The 11,013-nt window shown below is 31.2% G+C and overlaps 1 protein-coding gene and 1 non-coding gene across 2 annotated transcripts; both read left to right on the forward strand.

Annotated features, from left to right (window-relative positions):
- The first annotated feature begins 1,901 nt into the window (after window positions 1-1,901).
- LOC101259467 (la protein 1) lies at window positions 1,902-7,944 on the forward strand. The gene is made up of 10 exons (XM_004245216.5): window positions 1,902-2,050; window positions 2,146-2,224; window positions 2,847-2,996; window positions 3,082-3,224; window positions 3,604-3,752; window positions 5,626-5,727; window positions 5,821-6,259; window positions 6,833-6,980; window positions 7,193-7,274; window positions 7,648-7,944. Exons 1-10 carry the CDS (start codon window positions 2,003-2,005, stop codon window positions 7,739-7,741), a joined length of 1,434 nt encoding a protein of 477 aa, XP_004245264.1. The 5' UTR covers window positions 1,902-2,002; the 3' UTR covers window positions 7,742-7,944.
- Window positions 7,945-9,314: 1,370 nt separating this feature from the next.
- On the forward strand, window positions 9,315-9,528 carry MIR1916 (microRNA MIR1916). Its single transcript, NR_107978.1, has one exon. It is a non-coding gene; the product is annotated as a microRNA MIR1916 (primary transcript).
- Window positions 9,529-11,013: the final 1,485 nt, after the last annotated feature.

Raw genomic sequence — 11,013 nt, forward strand, 5'->3', positions numbered from 1 at the left:
TAGTCATGTTGTTAAAAATCTAAGATAAAGAGTAGGGAAGGCAACTTTCACCCGGGACATTTCAAGTTCATTCTCTCCTCTTCGACCACCCAACATTCACCCCTTGACCATCGTAACCTACACTACTATTGAACCTCCACTCTCAATCCACTATTGTTTTCTGTTAGATTATATATAAATGTTGTTATAAAAATATTTTTTACTTATTTACTAAATCTATAAAATAAGTAATAAACATGTCATATTGTGAAGAAAAAGATTGAGACCTACCTCAATTTCTGAAAAATAGCTCATGAGTGAGGACTATCCAAAGATGGCATAAGGACCTAACTGCCCGCTGATAGCTCCTTCGTGCTCAAGATTGGACATTTGGAGTATGGACAATATAAGGTCACTGTCCAACATAAGATCCAACAATGAATTGGGTTGAATCTAACTCTACCATGTCAAAAAATGAATCTTAGCTTAACTCAATCTAACTCAGTGGTAGAAGCGGTCATGTCTGCTACTTCTCGATTCTGTGGCAATCATCTTGGTCTTTTTCTGAGCCCTATAGATCAGAAGCCTTGGCTGCTACTGTTTTGTGTCTCATTCGTACCAAAACATCGTACGCGTACGTCCATATCATACTCAAATGAATTTGGCTCCAATATCATGTCAACAAAATAGATCTTGATTTAATTTAACTTCAAAAAGTTAACTCGTGAAGAGAAGATTGCACAAATCATATAACGAGAGCAAGGACTCAACTACCCATAGATGTGGAGCTCAACACCAACATGCGTGCTAATTTTCCTCACTCTTTTTTATCGCATGACACATTTGTTTTTTGATTTGGCATATTTTTACAAGGCAAACTTAACAAGAAGCTCCTTTTGGGTTAATCATCAACAATTCGTTACATTTTTTTTTGCAATTTATATCACTTATAATTCTTTTCGTTATTGTATCATATTAGTTACATAAGTTATCAATTAAAATCATAAATATCTTCCATTTAGCTAGTGAAGTTTATATATAAATTCTTCCTTGAATGATTTAAAATGTTTTGAAGAATATAAAGATTTTCGAGAATTTGTTAAATGAAGTTCCATCAATTTGTTATATGAATTAAAGTGATTCCATTAAGTAGTCCAATAATTTTTGAATATCTAAATTGTTGTTTAAAATATCACATTAATATAATTTAATTTAACTTTAAAAATTAATCAAATTGACTTTTGAAAAATACAACATGACAAATAAAAATAGACAGAGAGAGTATGATTTTATTATTATATGAAGATAATACTTACCCAACACAAATAAAAAAAAGATATATCAAATAAAATTTAAAAAAATATATATTTTATCAATCTTTTTGTTTTCAATCACAATCTTTAATAAAATGTAAACATGATTGATTGCAATTTTTTTTTAATCTTTTAAATATAAAGTGATGTTCTCATTATGATGATTTAAATACGTAAAGTTTGTAAAAGTTATAACCATGCAAACAAAAATTATCACAATATAAATACATTTTTTTCTAGTAAGATTTTAACATGTGGTTGAGTATTAAAGATAACAAAATTATAGTGACCGTTTATAACTACTAAGAAGTTACTTCCACTATCATTCTCAATCATGTATAGTTAATCCTCCATTACTCTTTGTTTTTACCATTACAAATTTAACTCCCACACTATTTAACCTTCCTCCTAATTTTCATGATTAACATTATATTATAACAATATTTTTATATATCTTGATAAAACACTATAAATAAAAGCATAAAAAACTCATATCGAAAAATATATATATATATATATCATTAGAAAATATAAAATACTTTGCTTTGTCTATATTTCTTGATGGACCGGGTGGTTTGAATCCGACCCGACCCGACCCCGATTTTGCCTTCATAAACTTCAAATTAACGCAATTTTTCTCTTCTAACACTGCTTTCAAAACCCTAAACCCTAGACGCTTGTTTTCTCTCCTCTGTTGTACCATAACAACAATGGCTAAAACGTTGAACGAAGAAACTGTCAAGAAGGTCATTCGTCAGGTTTGTTTTTCTGGGTTTTATATGATTTGCTTTCAAATGTAACTGTATGTTGTATTGTTATCTGATTATTTTTTTTCCAACTAATTTCCCTGAAGGTTAATTTTTACTTCAGTGATAGTAATCTCCCAAAAGATGGGTTTCTCAGGAAATCAGTGGAAGAAAGCGAAGATGGGTGTATCCTTTTTTAACCATATGTATCTGATTGTTTACTCGATTATTTTTGGGTCCATGTTGATTTTGTTCGTCATTTGTACTAAAGATTGAATTTTGAACCAAAAAAAATGATGAAAAAGATTTAATAGAATTTTTGAGATCTTGGAAGAATGTTGTTGATAGCGTCAATAAGTTGAGAGGAAGTATATGCACAGGAACTTGTATCTTTATAAGCTTAACAAACTATGGAATTATATGGTTTTGTCACTAGAATGTACTTGGGACTTAATCATAGGACTTATAGTGGTAAGTTGAGCTTCGACTTATTTGACATGTCTGCTAAAGATGAAGTCTTTAACCTTCAAAATTATTCGCTTCGTTTCGATTTGTTTTGGCTTGATTAGGAGTTTTGAGGGTCAAACTAACAAATGTTCGGTACATAAAAAGCATTTTAAGTCACAGTGATTAACAATTCAAAATATTTAGAAGTATTTGAAAAAGTTCCATTAAAGAAAATATCCTTTTAATGTCCATGTCCAGATAGTAACTAAGACAAATAATTGAAACTAAGAGTTTTAAAAAGTATACGTAGAAACATTGAGGTATTGAAAGAATGTTGTTGCACTTAACTACATCTTTATAGTGATAAGTTTAGCTTTGATATGTTCATTTTCACGGATGAGGTCTCACTTGGATTTGGGGATGGCAAAGGCAGAAGATATATCAGATGATACCGTGCAATCTGTTGCTGAAGCTTTAAGAGCTTCTTCTTTTCTTAAAATTTCAGAAGATGGTGGGTTCCTTGTTTGATTTTGCTAATAAATATGTCCCTTTGATCACTTAGTAAATTGGCTGATTGTACTTGGTTTATATTATAGGGAAGAAAGTTGGAAGAGCCAGTGAGCTTGCAAAGCCTGAGGAGGTTATTGAGCAAATTGATGTTAGGACGATTGCTGCATCCCCTTTGGAATACAGTGTCAAGCTGGAGGACGTGGAGTCTTTCTTTGCTCAGCATGGCGAGGTAATTCTGTAACTTTTCTTTTGCCTTACTTTTCAAGTGTTAATTCTTGCTTTACTTATGGTGAAATTTGATATCTTTATTCTATCTGTAAAACTGATAACTATTGGTTAAAAAGGAGAAAAGAGAGATTGTGTGGGGTTATTCCTTGTAAAGAAACATTTCTACACTCTCTACCTGATGAGCAGCTATTGAAATTGTTTTGGTGTTCCAGTACATTATATATAGCAGTGTTTGAGACACATCCATAATTTTGCCTGACCGTTGTGAAGTTTGCATTACTTGCATTGATATCCCAAAATGGTACTGCATGAAAATGAGAATGGCCAACATGGTAAAACGTGTGCTGCCTGTCAATGATTTTTGTTTGCTTCTTCTTTAGGTGAACAGTGTGAGACTGCCTCGTCATGTAGCTGATAAAAGGATGTTTTGTGGCACTGCTCTTGTTGAGTTCTCCAATGAGGAAGATGCGGTTAATGTTGTGAAGCAAAACTTGGTTTATGGAGGAGTTGAATTAGAACTGAAACCAAAGTAAGTTTTTTGATTAGTAAATTTTACTAATGAAGATTAAACACCAAGAACAACACTTATCTCTACTATCCTAGAAAATCTGGGATTGGATCCTATTATATCTGTAATGATCCCATGAAATCCAGTATTACACCAAAATTTGAAGGCAGTACATCTTTTCTCAAGTCATATACTACGTTTTCTTATTTTGAAACATCTATGGTTCCTTTCCAACCAAATAGTTTATATAATGCAAAGAGGGATAGTCTTCCAAATCTTTTTCTATGTCTTCCTCATCCTCTGGTTTTGCTAGCTAGACAAAGCTTATTATACATTGGCTGAAACCATAGTAATTTAGGAGTACAGTGGTATTTTTCTATGGTCCTTCAATCCTCTGACAATAGGGGGCAATTTGTTTTGTACGTTATTTTAGAGTTAACAACTTCTAGTGACATTTTTTTAAACAAGGTAACAACTTCTAGTGGCATGCCATCTGTATGAACAACTAACATTACAAACACTTCTCATGCATGGGTGGATTTTTGCCTTCAATGATTTGTCTATCTTTGAAATGAAAACATTATTTTCGCTATGATGAGTAGGGGAGGGGAGCTGATGCTGCTTACTCTTCGAGACCTACTATGTGGTGGTTTTTTTGCTCTTGTATAATCTATAATTTTGCTTGGTTGGCTGGGCTTCCTTTTACAAGATTGAACTATATGTACTAAAGGACTGCTGCGCCTATTTTACATGCTCCACCTGTTGCTTTTTGTTTCACCCTTGCTGTATCGCAATATTACTGGTTCGGTAGTTGCAAAGGTCCAACCAACAGCAACAACATACCCCGTGTATTCTCACATATGAGGTCTGGGGAGGGTGGAGTGTACACAAAACCTACCCTACCTTTGTGGGGTAGAGGTTGTTCCTGCTGGAGCCTTGGCTCAAGTAAGTTGTTTCTCAGAACATGTTTGAAAGAAATGCAAGGGTCAAAAGCTATAAGGAAAATATTGAAGAAAGAGAAGTACTGACATTAACAATATAGACATTACCACGTAAAAGGACAACTATCATAGGTGGAAAGGTATACTAGCATTATAATAATAACAAGAGTAAGGGAACAGAGGTAGGTGAAAGGTCCAATTAAATAAAATTGAATATATTTTTACATAGTACTACTACTCATTTTTTTGTTCTTAACATCTTCCAAGCGTTATTTTCAATATATGTATTTGTTCTCAAACTCATAATGTCTTGTTTAAACAAATCTAACACTTGCTCAATGGAATTTGTGGTGGGGGATAGGATATCATTTATTTTGGCCTCCTGTGTGCATTGATGGGGAGTCATTAGGGCTTAGTAATCCATGGTTCATAATCTATTAATGTTTGTTCTGGAGAACTATGGATCTTATATTCTAGTTTCTTTTGATCGAGAAATCAATCTGCAGCCTCTGAAAATTGGGATAATGAGCCTTCCCTTCATCCTTCCCCACCTGAATACCAGACTTCATCTTGGCACGCTGCTCAAACTTGTGAATTAAGTCAAGTCCCTCAATGGTTGCAATTTGAGCTTAACCCAAGAGGCGGGATCTTATTTTCTTTTTGTCTGAGATTTGCTGTCCTAGGGGGTTCATAAGTTATGAAATGTGCTCTTTCTATTAAACATGTCCAAACTTTGGCTATGTAACCGTGTAGCTCACTTTTAAGTAAGTAATAAGGTATGTTTTTATTTAACAATGGTAGATTATGACCATGACTTGATTCCAGTGGGATGATATGTCTCATTTTGATGGCCACTGCTTTGAACTATAAGTTTTCATTGTTTAAACTGTAGTTGTTCCAATCAATTCCTTTTAATGATTCCTCATAGATACTGCTGATCTGTGGTTATTCAGGAAAGAATTTGATGTTGAAAGAGCCATTGAAGAGAAAGAAGTTGAGCAAAACCATCCTCGTAGTGGTCCAAATAGTAAAAATAATTCGAATTCGGAGCTAGAGTGAGTATAATACTTCTGTTAAGTAGTCTCAATAATTGACATTCTATTAGCACGCTAGGCATGTGATTAACTCAATAGATGTGATGGTGGCAGCTATCCAAAGGGCTTGATCATTGCATTTAAGTTGAAGAGGATCTCTGCTAAAAGCTCTACAGATCAGAATGGTAATCATGAACTGGCTACTGAAAGCGCAAGTGCTCCTGAAACAGGAGGCAATAAAGATACAACAGTAGACAATGTTGAAATGACAGATGAGAAGGTCCCAGGAGGTATTAAAGATGGAGACAATGATGAGAATGTTGAGAAGGGTGAAAATGTTGAGAAGGGTGATAAAAAAGATGCAGAGGATGGGAATGGGGAGACTGATGTTCAGAATCCTGTTGTTGCCGAGAAATCCATGGACACTCCAACTGAAGATGTTGAGCAAGCTTCAGCGGAAGAAAAATTATCCATTGCTGCTTGCAAGGATAACAAAGATATCGTTATGCGTGAAGACCTGAAGAGCGTATTCCAAAAATTTGGTACTGTAAAGGTAAAATTCGTCCTTAATTATTCATTTGATACTTCTTCATTCTAATGATGTATGCATAGTTTGTTCTATATATGTTTTTCTTTTGATAAATGATTTTGCTTTATATATATGTTGTTCTTAGGGTAATTTCTTCATATTATTTATTGCTGTCTCTTTTTTATCCTTCTGTTGGATTAGCAAAATGAACGTTGTTGTTTTCTCTCTGCTTGGATAAACTCTCTTTGTGCCCATTAAATCAGTTGCGATTTTGGAACAGAAGTATTAGCAATCCAAATCTATTAATCTACTTGGCATTTTGCTGGGATTTCATATTATATTAATGAAACTGTTAAAAAATTTATTTTTAGTTGCATATTTGTGTATTAAGGACCCAAATACCTTTCTCAAAGAAGTTAGAGAATACTTGTGTATCAGTGACATGATACCATGTTTTTCTGGTTTCTTTCCACATTTCCATAATGGTTGTTTTTCCTGGAAGTTGTTTAAGATCAGGATATCTAGGTCAAATAAAACTGTAAATGCATTAGGAAAGCATAGTGTGACATTTGTAGTTTTATGGGTTTTCTTGTGCAGTTCATCGATTTCGCGATTGGAGCAGAATCAGGATATATAAGGTTTGAAAGTGAAGGGGCTGCACAGAAAGCACGTGCTGCTGGTGTACTTGCTGAGGAAGGTGGTTTGGCGGTGAAAAATTTCATTGCTGTCTTGGACCCTGTTACTGGTGGGTGCTTTTATTCTATATCTAGAATTGCATTGATATTATCAATTGACCAATGTTTATTTGTGCAATAACCCTTTGTTTTTGACTATGCACTTCAATTAACACAGTTTATCTTCTTTAATTTATTTCATTTTCATTATTTGTATCTCATCTTTTTGTGTGTGAATCGCCTCGGCAACCAGATAATTACTTGTGCGTGTCTTTTTAATCAGGTGATGCTGAGAGGGAATACTGGACTATGTTCCGTAATGGCCAGCAGGAAAAACGCCGTGACTTTAAAGGGAATAGGGGAAGGTAAGCCTTAGCTGTCATAATGTTATTCTGCTACATTCTTTCTCAATAAACATGTTAAGTTACATGATCCCTCTAATATGCGAGTTAGTGAAATAAGATAACCATAAATACATGTTACTTGGTCGCTGTTGTAGTTTCTGGGTTCGTTCAAAGCACATATTAGGTTATGAGGTCCAGTGTTTTGGTGCTTAGTATAGTAAGTCAAGCTCAAGTACCCACAAAACTAAAACTAAAAGATGAAAGTGCATGCATCAATGATTGTTGAGATATTCTATTATGATGTGAGATTCCCCACTTGAATGAGTGATGTAGAGCCACAACTGAGAACTTGTTATCCCTTGCTTGATACTAATGTTGTTGTTCATGAACATAGGGGAGGAAGGTTCAACAGAGGTGGGAAGCATTCGCGTGGAAGGGGTAATGATTTTGGTGGACGCCCGAACAAATTCCAGAAAACTAGGTCATGAGGAATTCTATCTTTTGTACCATTTACGATGAATTCTCTCAACGTATCTTGTTCCACATTACTACGATGATATATACTTTCATCATCGTAATGTGTTGCAATTTTGTGCCTTAATTTATGTCACAATATCATAAAATAGCTTATGTTTTACATTTTCAATGTTCCTTAGTCAGAAGTGATATATTTACTTTTAACTTTGTTAAATGTCTCCATGCTTTTTTTTTTGTTGGGTTCTATAAGAGGGCATTTAGAGGAATGGTTTCACTATAATCACTTAAATAGCAGAAAATTAGTCTGCAAGTATTTTTTTTTTTTTTATATTTATAGCATCACTAGATTATATTTGAGAGTTCTGTGTTTAGAGAGTTGAATTAATAAATTTTGACCAAAAGTGTAGTTTTTAACCACATTGATATGAGAAGTACTGCCAATTATCATATTCAGATGGTTTAAGAATATTTAAACTTAAATATTAGAATATTAAATAGTCCAATTTAATTTCACTTCCATAAATAGTTAAATTAACTCTTGATAATCGAAATGTGAAGGCAAAGTGACAAATTATCTTTTGTATCTAAAGTGAGAGACCGAAAATAAATTAAAAATATTCATAGTCATTGTTATGAAATTTAATAAGGTAAGGAACACAAAATATCTCAGTGTTTCTTTTTCCTCAGTTTTGTACTTAAATTAGACAAGTACAGTCTAGGATCAAGTTATATATTTGGTCAAATATTTAACCATTAAAATTTAGCTATTCAAAGATTATATGAAAAGTATTACTATATGTTACAACTTATTTTATATCAATATAATTTTAAAATGTTCACCTTTCAAAGATGATAATTTTTTCCCTTTAAAGCCTTCTTTCATGAATAATCAGTAGTATTCCTCTCGCTAGCTATTTTGAATAAGAGAAGGACTTGATGCGAATATTATTAGACGTCCAATCTCATAATGTCGATTAATATTTATATTGTTTGATTCTTTTTTAACAAGTATTTTAAACTAATTAAAATTAGAGTTTCAAAACATTGATAATAAGATTAATTTAATAATACACATCTCTAATTAAATTTGTTTAAAAAGAAAAAATCCTTTTATATTCGCTCTGCTCCTATTTATTTGTTATCAACTTATCATTTTAGGTTTTACGCCTATTAAGAAACTAGATAAATTTACTGTTATATCCTTATTTAATATATTTTTGAGTTTATTTTTTTCAATAAACGAACACTAATTAATTTACTTTGATTAACTGATATAGCTAATGATCTTTTTTTTTATACATTTATTTTTATGATATGAAATAATAAATATTAAAAGACATCTATCTTAAATAAGAATGATGATATATATAAATATGAACAGAATAGTAGTAACAAAATTTGCTTTTTGTACATTTTTGTCAAAACAAAACTGTCATATTAAGCAAGTATAGGTGTGTATATGCAATTCTGGGAAAACAAAAACCACTAAATTATCCTCTGCCTCTTTCACTTTATCACATCTTTATATCATTCATAATTTTTTTTATGGCTCATTCTTATGTTTTTGGTTTAAATTTAACAATAGCCTAACTTATTGGTGACCTCTTAAATTTGGCACGAAATTTCACTTAGACACCTCAAGTAAAGTGATGTTCATTTTAGACAGCTCATGTAAGGTCTTGTTGTGTCATTTTGATACAACAAAACCCTACATGAGGTGTCTAAAATGAACATCGCCTACTTGAAGTGCCTAAGTGAAATTTCGTGTCAAGTTTAAAGGATCACCAATGAATTAGGCCTTAACAATGTCATAAAACTTGATATTGTTGATTTGATATATTAGATTCATCTTTAACCGCGATTTCTCTGTAAAAGAATTCGAGCTTATGTTATATCTAAAACATGTTATAGATGCCCTTTGCATAGTTTTTTGTTTGCTCGAATGATGGAGGGATTTGACATTAGAAAATAATGTGAGAAATTCTCTACATAATATGTATTGATTCTAGACGAATAAATTTTATCAAAAATAGCTGGTGAAATAGATAATAAACATTATCTTTTATGTGCTAAGTAATCCTCGTTCAAGAAGAGATACATGACCAAGGAGATCCGGCATGATTAAATTGTATCTACAACAATTTTTATCTAGCGAAATCAATTTCATTATATTTTACTGGATCTAAATTATATAATATCACAAAAAGAAAAAAGGAGAAATATTTGTGTTGTTTTTTGAATTTGCTAGAGCTTACTTGAAACACCAAGGTATAGTTTAGAATATTACAACTTGGATGGTTGTTATATATTGTATTGTTAGTTTAACTATAATATTTATTTTATTTGTTATTTAAATTTTATTTACATCGTGTAATATAAATTCAATCTATATAGCAATGAAAAGATTCAAATTTAGTGTGATATCACGATAAAATATAATACAATAAAAATAAATAACAATTATCCAAACAAAGTGATTTATGAAGTCCTATATAATTTGCTTTTTTTGGTTAATTTGTTGAAGTTAGATGTGTAGTGTTAACCTTACATTATTACTTAAAATTGTTTGTTTTAATTTATCCATATATCTATTAAAAATCTTTCTTTGGTGATATTTTTATTTATTATATTATAATACTTTAACAAATTCTTTTCGAATAACGTTTGATTTGTGTGAATGAAATTTATATGAATTAAATTTAGCAAAGTAATTTTCTGTTTTTATTTTATCTTATAGTATTCCTAATATTTATCCATAGATGTTTGAATAATTTTGATTGGATTAACATGGCACAAAAATAAAACCAAAAAATAAGATATATAAAAGGAAAAAAAATTAGGAAACAAACACCTGCTAAAATTTGATAAAAACATATACCCGTATATAAAAAAATTGTTCATAAAAAATAATCTACTATGTATATATAATTACAAAGTATGAATATAATTTTCCGGCTTAGTTATTTTTTCATTTCTATGAACAAAAAATATCAAACAAAATACTATCAATTTTTAAAAATGTAAAATAAAACCCAAATAAATTCGATTTAGTTCATTTTTTTCATGTGAATATGATCCTTATCTATTATCATAATTTTATGAATACAAAAACTATAATTATGTTTATTGGCAATCTTATGTCTTATTTTTTTTAATTATAATAAAAAATACTAAAGTTTGAGACAAGTTTTAGAATTTAAAAGAGGATAACAATTATATTTTGGGTCAAAAAGAAATCTGAAATAGATTTTAAGAATCTCTAGAAATTAAAGGAAGGTATTTG

Source organism: Solanum lycopersicum, chromosome 8 (genome assembly GCF_036512215.1).
Source record: "Solanum lycopersicum chromosome 8, SLM_r2.1".
Taxonomy (NCBI): Eukaryota; Viridiplantae; Streptophyta; class Magnoliopsida; order Solanales; family Solanaceae; genus Solanum; species Solanum lycopersicum.

Excerpts from the sequence above, each read along its gene's own strand:
- LOC101259467 (XM_004245216.5), top strand. The coding sequence starts at position 2,003 with ATGGCTAAAACGTTGAACGAAGAAACTGTCAAGAAGGTCATTCGTCAG. Across the intron at positions 6,260-6,832 it reads AAAAATTTGGTACTGTAAAG|TTCATCGATTTCGCGATTGG; the intron begins GTAAAATTCGTC and ends TTTCTTGTGCAG. Across the intron at positions 6,981-7,192 it reads TGTCTTGGACCCTGTTACTG|GTGATGCTGAGAGGGAATAC; the intron begins GTGGGTGCTTTT and ends CTTTTTAATCAG.